Raw genomic sequence first — 21,053 nt, 5'->3', positions numbered from 1 at the left:
CCTGGGAATTAGCCTGGATCCCTCCTTTCCGTTAACCCCCCACATCCATCCATCCATCCGCCAACGAGTTCATGTCAAAGTACATGTTACAGGCATTCGCTCCTCTCCTTCTCCACAGCCGCCACTAGTGCAAGTAACTAGCACACCTGCCGTGGACGGACTGATCTCCAGGGCTTCCACACTCCCTGACTCCAGCCCTGGGCGCGCGCACACACACACACACACACACAAAAACACACACACACACAGCCTCTTCTCCGCATAAACCAGAGGGTTCCTGTTAAAATGTAAACCCAACCATGGGTCCACTCGACCCCCTCACCCCTGCACCCCGCACTGAAAATCCTCCACTGCTCTTACAGTAAGACCTCAACTCCTTAATACGGCTTTTGAGGTCCTTTATTATCCGGCCTTTGCCTTCTCTCCGACTTTTCAGCCATGCAGGCCTCCTCCTTTCTCTCCCCAGGCCTCTGCACTTACGGGTTCCTCAGGCTGAAATACTCTCTCCTCGGCTCTGAATGTGCCTCAAATCTCAGCCCAACGGCCATTTCCTCAGACAGGCCTGCCCTGGCCATCCCCCAACTAACTGCCTTTACACCCTTCATTAACTTACCTTATTTACTGCCTATCTCTCCCACCCCACTAGAACGTAAGCTCCATTAGGACAAGGAATTTGCCCAGCTTGTTCACCCCATCTTAGTGCCTGGCACAGGGAAGGTGTTCAAATTGCTGAAGGAACAAATTAAAGACTGATTCCACTTTAAGTAAAGTGCATTCCAATACGTTCAGATACATCGACGGTGAACTATAATACAAGCACACACTGCAAAACCACATATAACTGGTTTTCGGGATAAGCGTCTGTAAGGACTACTCACACCACAACTCCTCTCCATCCGGGTGGCTCACGCACTTTACAGTGAATGAGTGCTGCTCTCTTACTATGTACGTACATGAGGGCAGAGCCTGTTCCAATTACAATCACTAAAACACTTCAGGGAAAGGCGCTATTCCATATTAAAGACATCCAGTTACTGTATGTAACTGTATGATTACCTGGTTGGCTGTACGGATCTTCATAAGCATCCAGCCAATAAAACTGAAATACTTGTTCCTCATCTGCCCCTTTCACCAGTGGGAGGTGACTGGAATCCACTTGAACTTCCAGGGCTGAGAAACTGCTGTCATCTTCCTGATCAATGTCCCAACAAGAGACATCTGGGAGAAAACTTGCTCTGCAAAAATCACATTTTCAAAAACCTTTCAAAATCCGACGGGATAATTGTAGCACTACTTGCCAGAAAAGTCATAAAATGCTCTTACGAGTAGGGTATGGTCCCTTTCCCAGGATCTGCCTCATGTTTTGTCCCCTCTGCTGGCTCCCTCTCTTGGTCGGAGGTCTTGGCACCCACAGGCTCCACGTCCACCTCCTCCGTTTCCATGGGCTCATCAAAGTCGCCATCTTCAAAATCCATGGCCCCTGACTCCTCCTTGTCAACGGTACACAATGCCGGCACCGGCTCTCCTGAGGGCGGCATCACACATTCCCGTCATGTGCCGCTGCCAGGGAGCACAAAAGCTTCCCCTACGCTGCAACGGCAGCCTACCCCTTGCCCACATGCTATTTGCATTTCTCTTCAATCTCCAAATTGGATGTTTTTAACTTTTCCTGCTATGAATTCAAACCTTTCACGCTGAAACTGGCTATTGCAAGCCCTTCAAATTCCCCCCACTTCCTCCTTCACGGGGCCTCCATCTTTTGACAGCACTTTGCAACTGCTTCACACCCTTGCAATTCTGCTTGACAGCAGACTTACCAGCAAATCCAGCACATTTAAGAGGAGCAGGGGTTAATGAAGGCTCCTTCCTTGAGACCGGGGAAGCGGTTTTTCCTGAAGGAGCTGCCTGTCAATGTTTTTAAATGTTTAGTCAGTTAGACCTGCATATTAAAAATACGCATCTGTCCTACCCTGACCAGAGAAAATGACAGTTCCCATTTATAAAACGATTTTCTGTTTTATTAATGTAACATCTTCAATTATTTTACTGTTACCTAGGTTTACAAAAAAAAACACTTGTTTCCAGAAGGAAAATTATTGCATTTAGCACAGCTGTGATACCTATAATAAACACATACTAGTTACTACAAAATTTACTATGAAAAAAACAGGCACATGCTATTTTTAAAATATGTGAAACTATATAATATGAAACAGGAGTCCTAACTTAAAACAAAAGCAAGAACAAATTCAAAGGCATTTCGCTCACATAGAAAAGCAACAAAATAAGTTTTAAGCAATAATATAAATCAAGATTGAAGGTATTTCCACACACTATACCTTGGGGGTGTGTACAGAGAAGGGATTCAGTGAAGCTCCACTGGATCCTTTCTTCTTCGGTATTATTACAGGCGGTGGAGTTATTTGAGGTGTCTAAAAGGAGGGGAAAGACAGACATTCACTGCCATGCTTGGTTTACCACAAGACACAAAAAGTACGATTCTTCCCCCAGTGAAGCCCAATGAGCAAAGCACTTTTTTCCTTCCCTGCTCCCCCCACAGATCTATGTTCATGCAGTGAGGTTACTATAGCAACAATACCACAGACTCACTAGAAAACCAGAATAGATATTGAATCCACCCCTCATCAATTTTTTCTCTTTAAAACTTAACATACTTCTCCCTTACCCTTCCAGAATATTACATTTAAAAACTGTCAAGCTCAAACTACACAGTGTAGGTGTAAGTCATTTTAATCAAGGGTCACTTAGAAAGAAGCACATCTCTAAATGAGAGCTTAGTCTTGCTGTGAAACAGCCCAGTTGCAAATTCCAGTACAGATGAACCTGTCTGAGTTCTATCAGGGACAGCTCACTGACTCTTCCCTCAACCCCACTCAGAATTCAAGACGAGGATCTCACGCCTGATCGTGCAGACTGACAGGCTTCAATCCATTTCGGGAACATACACGGCAGCAACAGAGCGCGAGCAGTGTGCCTTCCCAGAATTGACTCGTGTGGATTCTTACTACTTCAAACACAGCCCCACGCGGCCCAATCTACACAATCACAGAGCCTAGAGTAGCTAGAAACTACTCACCTAAAATGGTGAGAAGAAACCAATTTGAAGGGCTTTGTTTTGGTTTTGGGGTTTGTTTGTTTTCTTTTGTTTTGTTTTTTGGTGGTGGTGTTGTCACTGAATTTTCTGTTTTGCATTCTAGCAACAGTCTGTTTTGTAAAATTACTGAATTGTTTCTTCAGCCCATGTCTCCTGAATATTTGACAACTCCTGGAGATTCACTTACCTCAGTGTTCAAATCCTGTAGAATATCACCTAGCAGATCATCCTTGGACAAGTCAACAGCTTTCTGGAAATTATAAAGGCAGGGAGAATGAGAAAGCCCTGCCCTTCATATTTTCACCCGGACCCCATGTCAGTGGAAGGAAGAACCAGCCAGTCAGTCCTTGCCTCTTCACCCCTAACTCTGACGGCTCCTCTACTACTCACAGATCTTAACCACCATGGGCCTAAACATAACTCCTACACCCCGAGCCCCCGCCCTCAATTTTCAGCTTCATTCCATAATCCTCCTGCTAATCACCAAAATAAACACACTCACTGTCAGTGCAGCTTTCTGGTTCAGTTTTCTCTTCTATCTCCAAGCCACAACCACTGAGGTGCCTCAATTCACCTAGAAATCTACATCCAACTTAGTGACTGAGATTGGGAAAACATTACTCAAATATTTGAGTTCAAACATATTGGGACTTCCCTGGCAGTCCAGTGGCTAGGACTCAGCACTTTCACTGCCGTAGGTCCGGGTTCAATCCCTGGTCAGGGAACAAAGATCCCACAAGCCACGGGGCGCGGCCAAAAACAATTTAAAATAAAATAAAATAAAATAAAATAAAAAATAAAAGCAACATTAAAAAAACATATTGACCACCTATTAACTGTATAATCAAACATTAAATATAATCAAAGATCAAAGACCAAGCTCATCTAGAACCAGGGGATTAGCCTAGCAGCCTTCATAAGATCATCTGTTTAGAGCTACGGGGAATCTGACAGGAAAGGTGAACTATGAAGAAACAGGACTCTTCGCTTCACAAAGGAAGAGGCAAATATAAGAAAACCATGAGACTCACATCTGCGGTTTTCCTCCCAGCACTGGCAATGAACATTGACTTGATATTGTTCGGTTTTGTCACCACGGCCTTCTTGACATTCCTCTTGTCTTTGTTGCATGCTTTATCATTTTTTCCTGTGGGAAGAAAATTTATTTAGAAACACGCACCAGCAAAAATCAAAATGGAAAACCAAAAGCCCAGTCACCTGCCCTCTGTATATGAGACTGTGACAAGAAAAATGTTAAAAATTCAAAATACAAAACTATGAGACTTTATGCAAGGTACACAGGAAAGAATCTTTAAAATGAGCTGAATTCAGGACAACCTGACTAAATGTTACTACAGAAACTGATGAAATGCCAGTCAAATATCAGGATGAGTTAAGTGGGACTGTTTAATTGCTACTGTTAATGTAAATAAAAAACTTTTTAAAAGGTGGGTGGTTTTTTTTTTCCCCATGGAAATAAAAAGATCAAGCTCATCTGGTACCAGGGGATTAGGCTTGCAGTCTTCATGAGATCATTTTAGTGTGATACTGACTCTGACAGGAAAACTGAACTACGAAAAAACAAGATCACCAGTTACGATACTGTAGCATCCTCGTTTCCATTTTATGAGGAATGCATGTCCTAGCAACACTAAACAGCACGGAGACATTTGTTCCATAAAGAACAACTTGTGCCATATGTTTTCTCTTCCGGGCAAGTGGAAACCACCTGCAAACTCCTCTACTACTGTCAATTTTACTCTCACTTTCTGACTCATCCCAGAGCAGCCTCCACCTACAAAAGACCTAGAATGAATAGTTAACATAGTGTGGTAGTGGCATATGAATACACAGACCAGATGAAACAGAATATGGAGTCTAGATAAAGACCAAATTACTTATGGAAATTTAGCATAAAACAAAGGTGACATCTCATATTACTGGGGAAAAGATGGACTTTTTAATAATTAGCGTTGGCTACCCATTTGTAAAGAAGTAAATCAGTATAAACACCAAGCAGATCACAGGGCAAAATTTTAAAAATGAAATTATACAAGTACTTTAATAAAAAAGGCAAATTCCTTGTAACCTGGGTGTGGGGAAAGTCTTTCTATCTATGATTCAAAATCCATCTGCAAGAAAAAAAAAAGGATCGATAGATGCAATTATATCAGAAACAGGGTTAAAGACAAAACAGAAGAAAATTTTTGCAATATGTTTTGCAGAGAAAAAACCAATTTCACTGATATTAAAAATAAAGGCCAATGGAATTCCCTGGCAGTCCATTGGTTAAGACTCCACGCTTCCACTGCAGGGACCCAGGTTCGATCCCCTGGTCAGGGAACTAAGATCCCACAAACCGCGTTATATGGCCAGAAAAAAAAAGAAGGCCAAAAACCCAAAGAGAATGTGGGCAATAAATACTAACATATGGTTCACATTAAAAAAATATATAGGGCTTCTCTGGTGGCGCAGTGGTTAAGAATCTGCCTGCCAATGCAGGGGACTCGGGTTTGAGCCCTGGTCCAGGAAGATCCCACATGCCGCGGAGCAACTAAGCCCATGCACCACAACTACTGAGCCTGAGCTCTAGAGCCCACATGTCACAACTACTGAAGCCTGCGTGCCTAGAGCCCGTGCTACACAAAAAGAGAAGCCACCACAATGAGAAGCCCACGCATTGCAACGAAGAGTAGCCCCCGCTCGCTGCAACTAGAGAAAAGCCCGCGTGCAGCAACGAAGACCCGATGCAGCCAGAAAAATGAAATAAAAAATATATATAAACAGCTATTAAGTTTTATGAAAAGATACCCAATTTCATGCGTAAAAGAAATGCAGATGAAAACCACACCAAGATGTTATTCCTTGCATATTAGAGTGGCAAAAATTCGAAAGCTTGACAACACATTCTCACCACATTCTGTTGGTGAGGCCATGGTGTCCAGATGGACGCTCATGTTGTTCATGGGAGTGTAAAATGGGACAACTCCAATGGAGAAGAATTTGGCAATATCTCATGAAACTTCATGTGCATGTACTCTCTGAGCCAGCAATCCCACCTCTAGGAATTTTCCCTGAGGAAAATACCATATGCACAGTTATTCAATGTGGTATTATCTGCAAGAGCTAATTACTGAAAATCTAAATGTTCATTCAAGAAAACCACATGAATAAACCATGGTACATCCATACAATGGAATACTATGCAGCTATATAGAAATGAGCAAGAAAGAAAGAAAGCCCTCTATGTGCTGATATGCAGTGATTTTCAGGATATCTTTTTTTTAACATTTCAGAATTTTAATTTTTTCTGCATTATCAATACAGTTTTATTTCTTTTTTGTTTTCCTTTTTTAATTGAAGTATAGTTGATTTAGGATATCTTCTTAACTGAAAAAATGCCAAGTACAAAAGTATCTATAGAAAATATCCTTTGTGTAAGAAAGAAAAGGAAATAAAAATACATACACATAATTCCATTCCTCGGCATATGCCCAAAAGAATTAAAAACAAGTGTTCAAACAAAAACTGGTACACAAAAGTTCACAGCAGCACTGGTCACAATAACCAAAAGATGGAAACAACCCAAATGCACTACAACTAATAAATGAATAAACAAAATGTGGTCTATCCTTGCAATCGAATAGTATTCAGCCCTAAAAATGAATGAAGTACTGATTCATGCTACAACATGAACGAACCTTGAAAACACTATGCTAAATGAAACAGGTCAGACACAAATGTTCACATAATTGCATGATTCCAACTATATGAAATGTTCAAAATAGGAAATCCAGAGACAGAAAGCGATTAGCAGTTGCCAGGGGCTGAGGGAAGGAAGACTGGGGAATGACTGCTTAATGGGTATGGGTTTCCATCTGGGGTGAAAGAATGTTCTGCAACTAGATAATGGTCATGGTTGCAAACACCGTTAATGCACTAAATGTCACAGATGATAAATTTTCTATTATGTACTTTTCATGTGCCTAAGATTATGAAAAGATTTGTAGCACATTTGTGAAAAACATAAGACAGGGGAATTTAATTTTTTAAAGAGATCATTTGGAGCAGTTTGAAAAGAGAATATAGGCAATGGTCAAAATATTTAGTAAACAAAATTCAGGTCCTGATAAAGAGTATCAAAAGAGAAGGTCAATAGAGGTTTGACTAGCAAGGAAGGCTTCACTAAGGGTCTTTAATCTCACCATTGTAGGTTAGCAGGAATTAGATAGGACAACAGGAACCAGAGAAAGAACAGGAGTCAACATTTGAGATGAAATTCTTCCACAATTTTAGGGCTTCTGTTCTGTTTCTGTTTTTTTTCTTTCTTTCTTTCCGGTTTTTTTTGTTTTTTGGCCGCGCCACGCAACATGCGGGATCTTAGATCTTAGTTCCCCAAGTAGGGATCGAACCCAGGCCCCCTGCAATGGAAGCGTGGAGTCTTGACAACTGGACCGCCAGGGAAGTCCCCAATTTGATTTGTTTTATTCGTTTTCCCACTGATTTTTCTTCATTGGGATTTAGTTGATGTTTTTCTGTCTCTGTTTGAAAACAACATGCCAGGGACTAGATCTACACCAAAAAGAGTTGACCTTTTACTCCCAGGCAAAACTCTACAATTTCTAAGTGTTTAAAGTGGACTGCGGAATTCCATTTCCGTTCTGAAGATCTTGGGACCTTATTGGGCTCCTTGGGAAGGACACTGAAACAGCAGCGACTTGTGGGTGAATGGTGACAAAGCATGGAATAGATTTCTAAGACTAGTTCTCCTTCAGAATGTCAAGTCATCCTCTCCACTGACGTATTAGTGGGAAACGATAACATAATGATTACAGAAAGAGAGATGGTTCATTTATTCAATAAATGCTGCACATTTTCTTCGCACTTGCTATTGTGATCAGCATTGAGATGATGAGGACGTGGGTCCTTTCCTCGAAAACCTCCCTGTCCAGTCCAATCTCCTAATTTACAGCTGACAAAACTAATGTCCAGATAGGTGATGGGACTCATTCAAGATGATATAATTAACAACAACGCCAGAAACTAACACAAACCTCCTCACTTCAGGGAGGTGAAAAATCACATGGGCTCACTTCATCCTCTTCTTCATGGACTCATAAAAAGTAGGAATAACACAATTAGCCACACTACTATCTAATGGTCAGTACCAGTGTGTAGCGTTCCTACATGACACAGGTTGGCAGAAACCAGGAAGATTATCCACATAATTTAACTAATGAATGAACGAATGACATCCCACATGAAAAAAAACATATACAACCTTATTTTTTTGTAAAAGGGAACACAGGAAGGATAATTAGAAACTAATAAAAATGGTTACCTATGGAGACGGGGAGAAATGAAGTAGAAAGCATAGAGATGAGAGTAAAAGTTATCTAGTCTATTTCTTGAATATCATTTTGATTTTTAAGCCATAAGTGTTTTACAATAGTCAAAAACTAAAATTAAAACAAAAGGGAAAAAAAGGATATTTTTTTAAAGCCTAAATTCAAATACAAGCAAAAACAAATGAACCTGTGTAGTAAACTGATACTACAGCACACAGAAAAAAATTACTTCATATAGCTTCTAAACACAATACCGTCACCATACACCCCCAGTAGGGTATATGCCAAGAACAAATAAAACTGCAAAGAGGACTTCCCTGGTGGTCCAGTGGTTAAGACTCCATGATTCTACTGCAGGGGGCATGGGTTCGATCCCTGGTGGGAGAAGTTCCCCATACCGTGCAGTGTGGCCAAAAAAAAATTGTAAAAACTGCAAAGAAATTGTAAACTTTACTTAGAAGGGTTGTTGCTAGAGGTATGGGTTTAGTAATTCTAAAATTCCCAAAATTATCCTGAGTATATTTTAGAAGACAAGGGTTTTCACTGAGGGTGAAGCTAAATACAAATATAGATTGGGAAAATGAAGCACCCTGTGGTTTTACACTTGAATCGAATGTATCAGTATGAATTCACAGCATACATGTATAATCTCCTAGCTCTGTTCACTCAAAGGGCCTAGAAACCATTACATCCCAGTAGCAACGAGCACATCCCTCCCCCAGATCTGCTACCATTCTCCACTAAAAGGAACCATGATTCTTGGGAGAAATGGTTGATTCCAGGTCTAGGACAGGAATCACCCAAGGAGAACCTGGAACATCTTTTTGGCCCAGAAAGCAAGGAAACGCTCAAAGACTGATGAGACCATCTCAAAAGGACAGAAGAGCCAACTCAAAGGGTCTCCCACTGCCAAATTTGTGGTAATTTGCACATCAAACAGAAAAAAGATGATAATGGATACTGAACTGTAACAGCACTTTTATTTAAATCCATGAGTTTGAAATGCTAATTTAAAAAAGGAGAGTAAGGGGAATTCCCTGGCAGTCCAGTAGTTAGGACTCAGCGCTCTCACTGCCGGGCCGGGTTCAATCACTGGTTGGGGAACTAAGATCCCGCAAGCTGCACAGCGTGGCCAAAAAAAAAAAAAAAAATGGGTAAGGATCATCAGTAGAGGCTGAAAGCACTGGGTAAAAGTTGGTGGGAAAAAGGGATATACACACACTGTCTCAAATTATCACCCCTATTTCCATTAATTACAAAGGTGGAAAGGTAGCTTCACAAGAAGAGATCTGACAAACATCATCTTAAACCAAGAGATCAAACTTCTTATCACCAGTAATGGGACAAACTGACCTTATGTGTCCCTGATATGAGTGGCAAGGACACAAGTTCATTTAAATTTTATTTTTGTCAAAATATTTAACCTGACTCTAAGCACAAAAAAACAATCAGGCAAATCCCAGGTTGTGGGACATTCAACAAAACAACCAGCCTGGTCTTTTTTTTTTTTTTTAATTTTATTTTTGGCCACACAACATGGCTTCCCAGGATCTTAGTTCCCGGACCAGGGATCAAACCCACACCCTCGGCAGTGAAAGCACGGAGTCCTAACCACTGGACCCCCAGGGAATTCCCTGGTCCCTTTAAAAATGTCAGTGTCATGAAAGACATTGGGCCAGAGGGGGAGGAAGGAGGGATGGTGCTGCTCTACACTAAATAAGACTAAAGAGACATGAAAAGCCAAGTGGACACTGCATTTTTAAAAACAGTTATAAAATACATTACTGGGCTAAACGGGGAAATCTTAATATGGACAAAATCTTAGATAATATCCTGAGAATGGTACTGTGACTAAAACGACAAGAACCCTTGTTCTTAGGAGATCACCGCTGAAGCATGTCTACAAATTACTTTCAATAAATTCACCAAAAACAAAGTCTGCATGTATGTGTCTGGGAAAGGAGAAGAGGGACAAAGTAAACAAATGTCGTAAAATGTTAATAATCTACAAATTAAGATGCAGACTTTCTGAAAAGGGTAAGAGAGCACAGATTTTAGGCTTTGTGGTCACACACATCTCTTAAGCTGTTGCATATTCTTCTTTGAATTTTTCTTTTCTTTTTTTACACTCTTTAAAAATGTAAAAGCCATTCTTAGCTTGAGGGCTATATAGTAACAGGTATGATTTCCTTCTGGGGTAATGAAATTGATTGTGGTGATGGCTGTACTACTGTAACTATACTGAAAGCCACTGAAATGTTCACTTTAAATAGGGGAATTGTATGGTATGTTAATTATGTCTCAATAAAGCTGTTCAAAAATAAACTGGCCATAAGTGGGCCATAAACAAACTGGCCGTAAGTGGGCCACAGAGTGCTGACCAGTGATCTACCACTTGGTAGTAATAACGAACTAAACCAAAAAAACAAATACTGAAGGGAATTTTCCCCTCTCATTTTACAGGAACTAAATCAGGCTTGTTTACTCAAATTTTTTTTGCCAATGATTGTGTAGCTAAGAAAATATGACACATACATTCATATCATTTTAAATTTCAATTAAACAAAGCAAGTCGACAAAAGTTCTAAACCTTGTTATTGTACTGTACTTCTATCAAAGAGCTAAAATTCTAAGTATGTCACTTCAGTAGGAATGAAAAGACATCAATTCTTACAGCCCTCAAAATTAGCAAGTCTAAAATGACCACAGGACTAAAAGTTCCAAAATAAGTAAGACTAAACTCTTTGGATAACAGAGACATGATACCTCATTTCCTGGTTGTTTACGTTTTTTGCGTTTAATTTTCTACATAACTACGCTTCTTGCAACATTAGAACATTTTCTATACTGAAGAACAATTGTGGTAGGTCCTTTTTCCTTAAAGAAACTGTGCCAAAGTACCAAGTCATCTGAAATTTTAGACAATTCTGTATATCTCAAAATGCAGATACCTTTCTCATGGGAATCAAGGGCATGATCTTCAAGGTCATCATCAAAAATCTCTCGGCCATCCTCCACATACCCAATACCATCTGCAGGAACAAAATTTAATATCGGGATCAAATTTCTAAAATTGGCCAATAATATTTTAGCCATGACAAAAAGATTTAAAAAAACCCTTTTATACCCACTCAGAGGTTCTCCTGGCCCAGGCCATTTTTAAGTGCAGCAGAATCCTGTTCAACCAGAAGTCGGATGAAACACAGCACCAACACAGGTTTTCTGAGTCAAAACCAAAGGATATACAGTTGACCCTTGAACAACTTGGGGTTAATGCACACATAACTTACAGTCAGCCATCAGTATCCACAGTTCTTCCAAATCTGCGGATTCAGCCAACCACGGACCATGTAGTACTGTAGTATTTACTACTGAAAAATATCCACATACAAGTGGACCCAAGCAGTTCAAACCCATACTGTTCAAGGATCAACTGTATACTATGCCTATTTAGGTGAACTAAGGTAATAATTTGGCCCATAGGATCAAAGTTTGCCACAATAGGATGCTTTACAGTACTTCTACTCTACCAGAAGAATAAAAAGTAAAAGAATCAAGATCACCAGAAGTCGGGCTTCCCTGGTGGTGCAGTGGTTAAGAATCCGCCTGCCAATGCAGGAGACACGAGTTCGATCTCTGGTCTGGGAAGATCCCACATGCCGCAGAGCAACTAAGACCGTGTGCCACAACTACTGAGCCTGGAAAGCTGGCAATATAGCTGAGTTCAATTACAGAAGTAGGAACAAAAATACAGTGGCAGGCACAGTCTACACCCCCCTCCCTCTGCTCCGCGGTCAGCACTCATACGCCCAAGAAGTCAAATCCCACAAACAGGAACCATCGAGCTTTCCACAAGGGCTGTAAGAACATGGGGACCAGCCTCTGCCCAGGGCCCCTGCCGAAGTTACTCTTCACGAGTACAGTCTCCTGTAATCCTCACAGCCATTCTGTGAGACAGAGTTTTCCTACACCCCATCCCATGGGGATAGCCCACAGGTTCCTTCCAATTCCTACAGTCATTTCCTGGAGGATTTATACTATAGCCTGAGGTATGTGCCTGGCTTCTCCAAAACGTCCCTCAATAAATTTCCTATTGTTCTGCTTTCACACCCTCAAATCATGCATTTGAGGAAAACCCAAACCAAAGGTATGACCTTAAGTTAGCGCCTTACATCTGCCCAAGCAAAGCAGCAACTCCACTGAGTGAGAAGCTACGAAAAGCAACTGATACAGTGCCTGGCAGGCGGTTTCTTCCCACATACCATCATCCACGATCCAGTCGTCATCCTGGCGGGCCTGGACCAGCTTCGAGTACTGTTCCTCATCAACTTCTTCATAAACACTTGTGAAGTCCTCTACCTGCCATCATACAAGTTTGAGAAAGCTTCAAGTGGAGTGAAAGTGTTAAACAATTCTGATGAAAAAATTGTCAAATTCAAAGTGGAATGGCAGCCTGAAGGAGTAGCTGCAACCAAATCATGAGTTCTGACATTCAACACCACTGCAGGATTTTCCTTAAATAGACATCAATTAACTTAGTATTCCTTTTAGGTGGGTGTTAACATAAGATATTAAATGATTCCATTAGCATAATATACTTGTCACACCAGCAATTACTCATCTATTTCATAAAAAACAAACTGAATTATAGCCAATTCTTCATTAGCTGCTTTGGGGATTAGTCACTTGTAACTTTGAGACTGGTTTCTCCTGTACTTGGCAAACCTGTAAGACATGCCACCTCCCTCTCCACTAGCTGATGGTGCCCCACAAATAGATAATAATCTTAATAACTGTTCAACCAACCAAATGTAATTCAAATGGAAAATCTCCCCCATCCATCCCCCTCCAAAAATCAGCAAAACACACACTATATTCTACGGGTACACTAGAAATGGTTTTTGAGTGATCCCTATTTGTATTACCACTGATTCCCCACCATTTTCAGGTCTTAAAAACTGAGGGCAAGTGCGGAGAGAATGGCAAGGCCTGCAATCACATGGGCTGCCCGACTGCCAGAAGGCCAGAACACCACAAACTACTGGCATGAACAGAGCAGACCACCTCAGCACAGTTAGAGCAACAGACAGCACAGATGCACACCACTGCAGTGAGAATTTGGTGGGCTCCCATCTCCCAGATGAGAATTTGGTGGGCTTGTCAGCAAGAACTTAAAGATACCTCGTTAAAAACTCCCCCTTCTCTTGAGAGTTCTGCCTTTTCAAGTGGGGACTGGAGGAAACAACCAACTCCATCTGAAGAGCTAAGACTCTAGGAAAAAACACCTGGACACAGAGCTTTGAGAGGCTGATGGGTAGAGTTGACTGGATTTCTGCCACACCTACTGGGCTTATAGTAATTACAGGATTAAGCTTAGTTTTTACCTCCGGTTTAATCTACTCGACAGGGATCACTGGCAAATACTGATCTGGCCTTTGATCATTTGGTGACAGAAATTACCTGCCCTACCAAATTAAGTTTTTTGACAACCCAAACACAAACTAGTCTAATTAAAATGACTGTACTGACCAACTTTCTTTTTGAGGGGAGAGGGAACTGGCAAGGTTAGCTTTGTTGGCTTAAGTCTATTATGCGTACTGTGTCTCTCATTTAAGCAACTCATTTATATACTATCAAAAGACACCGGAAAACTATTTTTAAAAATCATTTTGGGGCTTCCCTGGTGGCACAGTGGTTGAGAATCCGCCTGCCAATGCAGGGGACACGGGTTCGAGCCCTGGTCTGGGAAGATCCCACATGCCGCGGAGCAACTGGGCCCGTGCGCCACAACTACTGAGCATGCGCGTCTGGAGCCTGTGCCCCGCAACGGGAGGGGCCGCGATAGTGAAAGGCCCGCGCACCGCGATGAAGAGTGGTCCCCGCACCGCGATGAAGAGTGGCCCCCACTTGCCGTAACCAGAGAAAGCCCTCGCACGAACCGAAGACCCAACACAGCCAAAAATAAATAAATAAATAAATAAAGTAGCTATAAAAAAAAAAAAAAAAATCATTTTGAGTTAAAAAGTCATTTTGACTCAATCTCTAAAAATATTGCTACTGCTCAGCTTGAACTCTTAGAGCCATGCCATTAACATCAGTGATTAATGGGAAATCAGTCACATTGTGTCAACATCTGAAATGCCCCACAGAACTCCTTTATAGAAGTACCTACATTAAAAATGCTTTACTCTTGCTTTATTGTAATCCTTTTAGCAACCCTTTATGATCTGGTTGACTCCCTTAACTTGAATGAATGGTGCCAAACGACAAAAATCCTCTTCTACTTGCTTACTAGCCCAATACAGAATAGGCCATGGCTAAACAGGCACATTCTGAAGCCAGGCTGCCTGGGTTCCAATCAAGGCTCTGCCACTGTGACCTCAGATACCTCCCATGCGAAATGCTGTTAATCATAGTATCTAACTTTATACGGTATTGGAAGGATTAAATAAATGAACATATTTGTAAAAGCACTTAGAACAGTGTTAGCTGAAAAACTGCATTAGCTGCTATTGTTGTTGTTGTTGCTATTATTATTTTCTCATATTAATCACTTTCCAGCCCTGAGGCAGTTAAGATCCTCAGGGAGTGCCCTCAACGTGAAGTTAGACAATGTTGTGCAGATGGTAGCCACTCTGCTTTGCTACCTGCAGGGCATCGACAGTGGGTAGAGGAAAAGAGCCAAAAGGGCATCACATTCAATCCTACACGCAGGACACAGCAGAGGGAAGGTCCAAGTCCCTACCGTGCTCCCCTTGCATATGAGATTAGGAACAACAATTCTCTCCAAGGAGCAGCAGTGCTCGGCTACACTGCTCAATACCTTATGAGTAAAGTAAAAACATCTCTAAGTTCCCTCAACGAAGCCATGGAACTTAGCAGAGATGCAGTGTGCTTACTAATTTTAAAAGCATCTGTAAGGTGCCTCATAGGAACTTTAAGAGTTAAGTAGTCTCCCATAACCTGTAAATCTACCTCATGCCCATATGTTTGATATTAAGAAATTACTATTACAAGAAGCTTGAAATATATGCATATTTCTAATCATTGACAAAGGTGACATAAGATTATCTACAGGCTATGAATTAGATGAAGCACAGGAGAAAAAGCCCAGAAAAATGGTTACTTACTTCATATTTATACTTCTCACCAGCTTTAGCCCTTTTCAGTCTTTCCAGAGCTTCCTGTCGCCCTTTCTTTGATTTCTTCTCTCTCCGGGATCGAGAACCTACAAAACTCCCTGAATCTGACACAGCTGAAAAGAAGCCAAATTTACATGAGATGTACAAAATTGTCAGCCATCTTCCCTCAAAAACAAAGCAACAGTTTTTAGCCAATAGTAATATACAACTTTAATGTTATACAAATGGATTCTTTTTATAATGGAAATAATTCACAAGCTCAGGGCTGAATCTGCAGCTCCTGTGGCTCTTCAGAAATTTCCAGCTGAAGCAACTGTTATTTTTTTCCTCCAAAAAGAGAAAAATTCCAAATTCAACTGATATCCCCTGGAGACACTAAACGGAGATCAGCCGTTAGTCCACAACCTTTCCCAGGGAAATGGCAGGCCGTTAGGTGGTTATACAAGGGACAATTCATTTTGTATTCTGTTAATCAACATTTGAAAGGCTTTGAGGAGCACCTGCCCTTTGCAAAGTACCAGGCGCTCTGAGAGACACAAAGAAAGACAGGGCCCACAGACTCACAGAATTTACAATCTGACCTGGGAGATACCTGGCAGACCTCGGAGATACTGCGGGTTCAGTTCCAGACCAAGACCCATAAAGTGAATATCGCAATAAAGTTAGTCACACGAATTTTTTTTTTTTGGTTTCCCAGGGCATATAAGGGTTATGTTTATACTATACTGTAGTCTATTAAATATGCAAAAGCATTATGTCTTTAAAAATACTTCATTGGTAAAACCACTAACCATCATCTGAGCCTTCAGTGAGTTGTAGTAACATCCAAGATCCCTGATTACAGATCACCATAACAAATATAATAATGAAAAATTTGAAATGTGAGAATTACCAAAATAATGTTAACACAGGGACATGAAGTAATAAGCAAAGGCTGTTGGGAAAATGGCGCCAACAGACTTGCCCGATGCAGGGATGCCACAATCTTCAATTTGTAAAAAAAAAAAAAAAAAAAAAAATGCAGTATCTGTGAAGCACAATAAAGCGAGATATGCCTGTAAGTAGCAACTAACTCTAAAACAATTTTTAGAAGTAACACATGCCCTAACAGAGGTACAGATAAAGTGTCTGGAATTCCAAAGGAAGGATAAATTGGGGGTTGGGAGAATTTAACAAAGGTGGCTCTGAGGAGATTCTTGATTCCACCACTGATTTCCAGGCCTCATGCAGTTGGTTACGACATGAGAGGATGAGGTGAAAGATTACAAAGATTAATATCTGTTTTGTGGAAAATTACTGAAGTACCAGAGAGCCTCAGTGGTCAGTCATTCAACTTCTGAATTACTCACACTTTGGGTCATCATAAACTGACCACCTCACACACGTACTGAAAAGATTTCATCCACAGAATGAAGACTTTCACATGCCAGCTGATGAATACCCAAGCCAAGCAAGACAGTGCCGCCTGCCAGCGATGAGTTGAGGCTCAGCACGACTGCCACCTACGTCTGTGAAATTGAGTACTGTATTGTACTTGGTGCTAATTATTTTATAAAAAGTAGTAAGCACAGAAAAGGAGAAGTATTGATAACAGGCATCCTAAAAGCTCCAACCCCCCTGGAACATTCATAACAACATTCAGCTGTTTGACTAAGCGTTTGAAATAGAAGATGCAATTTACAGAACATGTACCAAGTGCTGGCAATAAACTGTTGAAAACTGTATCTTAAAGGTGAGGCATAATTAGAGATACTTTTTTTCTAGCTTTCTGGAAATGGAATCTCTCTTTATAACATCTCAGCCTATTGTCTGACTTTCACATTTGACTTTTAAATCCATTTTCAGAAAGGCATTAAAGAATGCAGGTACTTAATGATGACAGCCACAAAATCTTGGGTGTCACTCAAATGATTTCAAAAAATCGTGAGCAGGCCTACACGAAAAGGTTTTGGAGATTATGGAACATGACCACTGAGAGTGAAAAGGTGGCCTCAGTGTATTCCCTTCAAGACTCCCTTGACTCCTTTGTCAGATTATCCTGACAAAATCCATAGGTTTTCAAAAAGACTTATTCCACAGGCAACGATGTGCCACTCTAAGGGTTTGGGGCACAATTACAAATAGGACAGAGTTGCCGGTCCTCAAGGGGCTCCCAGTCAAGGAAAGCAAAAAGACCTGAGGCTCCACCATCATATAAAGATGGTGCCATATAAGAGACAGGAAGCCAGTACTGAGGAAGTGTAGAAAAGAGAGCCACTAATTTTGCCTGGGAAATCAGACAAGGCTTCACAGGGGAGGTTTCCAACACAGAAAGAGTAGAATTTCACTATCAGAGTACAGGGTAACAAGGGGCACAAGCAAAGGAAAAGGCATGAGCCAAATTACAAAGGGATGAAAATGCAAGGTGTATTCAGAAACCGAGAGGAAGTCAATGTGGAAGGTAAGCTGGACATGAGAGCGTACAGTGAGTGGGAGAACAGGAGATTAGGAAGAAGCGGCACAACCAGGCTCTGCCACTTACTGGGTGACATGAGACAACTGGGTGACATGAGACAACCAGTTAACCTCTCTGAGCTACAGCAGCCAGGTGTCTTCTTGTTTTTTAAGCTGCCCAGCATCAGAATCTGTGAAGTCCCCCCTCCCTTATGCCCTTGCAGCTAGGGCATGCGCATATAAAATAGGCCCTCCAATTATGAACACCTGCTCAGACTTTAACTCAGAAGCTAGTGTGACAAGGAAAGGGGGACGGCTAATGGAAGATTCTAGAAGTATCAACAGCTACAGGAGGACTGAGTACCTGGAACAACAGCGCCAGCAATGTCCCAAGGTACTTGCAGGCTCTAACTTGAAGTACTTGGCCATGGTTGGCAACAACCTCCTCAATGGACCAGTTTTGTGGCATGATTTTAACCACTGTTCCTAGCTAAGCTGCCCCCCGACTGGCTCCCCGGAGTTTGTGAACATCACAATATCCTTCAGATAAATTCCTTTACAGTTTAAATCAACTAGAGTTGGTTCCTGTAGCCTACACCTAAGGACTCTAATGCAGAGCCTCAGGGTCCTCATATGTGAAATGGGGATAATCATGTCTGCTTCATAAAGTTGTTAAGATGCTTAAATGAAGATGCTTGGCTTACTTTGTACTCAGCAATACAAGAGCTCACTTAATGTGTGTGTGTGTGTGTGTGTGTGTGTGTGTGTGTGTGTGTGTACAGATGCAGGGTAGTCACACACACATATGCCAACACCCCACACTTCTCACTAACATGGTCTAGCTTCTAGAAAACAAAAATAAAGCAAAGCCGTTTTCTCAGGGAAGCCCCAATATAGCACTGCATATAATTACATGTTTACCATCTCAACTCCATGAAGACAAAAACCATGTCCAGTTTACCTACCACTGTAACACCAGAGCCTGATAGAATGCCTATACCTCGTAGGTGCATAATGAATATTTGCTGAATGAACCACTGTACCTGCTTTTTTTAATCATTAAACTCTCCCCGATCCATTTCCATATACAGTAACAGCTAGTTATAGACCTTTCAACTTTTCACAGCCACCCCATCTTCTAATACTTAAGCAGAAAAAAGGCCTAAATTTTCCTTTATGGAATACGTCTCCAATGCTTCAAGTAGGTAAGTTAGCAAAAAAAAAAAAAAAAAAAAAAGAATAAGCATGAAAAAAATCCAGTTACCAAAGTTTAAATATTTGGTTCAAAATTACCATCTGGAGTACCCCCACCGTCCCCCAAGGCAGACACACACAAGGCTGCAACAGTCTTTCAGGTAACAATCTTTCCAAGTTGGCTGGAAAGGAAAAATTCCAGTCACAAGTCCCTAGCCACTAATCAACACCATGACTTAAGAGGGATCTCAAGATTGCACGATGTCCTCCAAAGAGTGATTTCTTGATGTTCACGGAGAACGTAGTTTTTAGGGTGAAGAAAGGGCTTAGTGACATATCACTGATGGAGGGCTGCAAAGACTGTTCACATACTCACATCCCACATCCCATTTGTAATTCAGGCTAGTCGGCTCTCCAAAACAAATTGTCTTAAAAAGCGAAAGGCTAGAAGAACAAATTGAAATCTGTGATTCACCACTAGGTGAATGCAAAGGAAGCTGATTAGGAAGCAAGTTCTCATTAATGGTGATGTATTTGAGTGACAGGAGATGTGATGCTTGAGCTGAGAGAGTGAAGCACCTAATTTTAAGCTGGAAGTTCACTGAAGTGAAGTCACACTTTAGTTGCACACTGCTCAAAACTCAGAAATCAGACAAATCCATTTGCATTTTTGTATTCTATTTTTGGAAATAGAATATTACCACTGAAAACGGAGTAATATACAAGGCATCCGAAATGCTGCTGAACTGATACTTTTTTTTAGAAGCTTCACCTGAGATGACTAGACTGTGAACACTATTTCTGTGCGGCACTTGAAGAACTTTACATAGAATTTGAAAAAAAATTGTTAATGCATAAAGTAGAAACCCATTACCTACAAAGGCAAGACGCGTTTGTATCTTCAGCTGACAGCACTTAGAGCTTTCTTTCCTGCTTAGGTACAACGTGTAACAATCTTCCCAGCAGTTTCTATCAAGGGAAGGGCGCACATCCGTTCCGTCCCAGCCCTCAAGCGGACACATGGGGCGGGAGCAATGAAATACTTTCGGCCAATACTGTGCCCCACCAGGGCCAGTCTCATGAAGGTGTGCCCAGCACGTGGGATGAGATTCACCAAAAGAAATAAAAAGAAAGGCAGCCAAGTGCGGAGACCCGCAGTGACAGAGGTGAGGCAGCCTCCCAAACAAAAAGCCCCGCAGGGGGTTGCTCGGGTTTGCCAGGACCCAACAGCCCTGCAAAGGCCTGTCCGAGGCCTCATAGTTTCCAGTCCTGGACGTCCGAGGTCCGCGCCCAAAGAGACCCGCGGGTCAACCCGGCCGTGCGCCTCCCTAAGAAGAGAATAAAACAGAGCCCCCACCACCCGCAATCATGCCACAGTCTCCGCACTCCCAACTGGAGACCCCGCGCGCGGGGTCATCTCTCACCGCTCGCCCCCAGCTCGCAGTCATCGCCGTGCACAGGCGCCATGGTCCCGGAGTCTTCCGATTCCGCGCCAACCAGCCCGAAACTGGCGCGGAGGCCGACACAGGCGCCACCCAGAAAGCCAATCAGCAGCTCCAGAGGCTGCGGACTTCCGCCCGGAAGGCCACTGACGTGACGCGCCGCGCCGCGCGGCGCCCCGCCCCCGGCCTTCCCGCGGGCGCGCGTTTGGCGCCCCGTGATGACCCCTTAGGGAAAAGAGCGAGCGGCGGGGGAGGCCGTGGAGAGCAGAAAAAGAAAGCGGTCGGGCGCTGGAAAAGAGCCTCCTGGAGACTCGCTGCGCAGGCGCACCCATGCTGATGGGAAAAGACTTGGGCCCCTTGGAGTAGGAGCTTTCTGGTT

General features: G+C 42.1%; 1 protein-coding gene across 1 annotated transcript in view; it reads right to left on the bottom strand.

The window, feature by feature from the left end:
- POLA1 (DNA polymerase alpha 1, catalytic subunit) overlaps positions 1–20,759 on the bottom strand; it is a 295,898-nt gene extending 275,139 nt beyond the window's left edge. Inside the window, exons 1-10 of the mRNA XM_007181502.2 lie at positions 20,657–20,759; positions 15,594–15,718; positions 12,726–12,822; positions 11,415–11,495; positions 4,147–4,262; positions 3,303–3,365; positions 2,340–2,432; positions 1,818–1,905; positions 1,324–1,525; positions 1,057–1,235 (exon numbers count right to left, since the gene is read on the bottom strand). Coding sequence (XP_007181564.2) covers positions 1,057–1,235; positions 1,324–1,525; positions 1,818–1,905; positions 2,340–2,432; positions 3,303–3,365; positions 4,147–4,262; positions 11,415–11,495; positions 12,726–12,822; positions 15,594–15,718; positions 20,657–20,699 — 1,087 coding nt within the window. The 5' untranslated portion in view covers positions 20,700–20,759. The remainder of the gene's footprint in view (positions 1–1,056; positions 1,236–1,323; positions 1,526–1,817; positions 1,906–2,339; positions 2,433–3,302; positions 3,366–4,146; positions 4,263–11,414; positions 11,496–12,725; positions 12,823–15,593; positions 15,719–20,656) is intronic.
- Between the last annotated feature and the right edge of the window lie 294 nt (positions 20,760–21,053).

Source organism: Balaenoptera acutorostrata, chromosome X, assembly GCF_949987535.1.
Source record: "Balaenoptera acutorostrata chromosome X, mBalAcu1.1, whole genome shotgun sequence".
Taxonomy (NCBI): Eukaryota; Metazoa; Chordata; class Mammalia; order Artiodactyla; family Balaenopteridae; genus Balaenoptera; species Balaenoptera acutorostrata.
The sequence above is the reverse complement of the archived record's forward strand: the minus strand, read 5'-3'. Positions and strand labels throughout refer to the sequence as shown.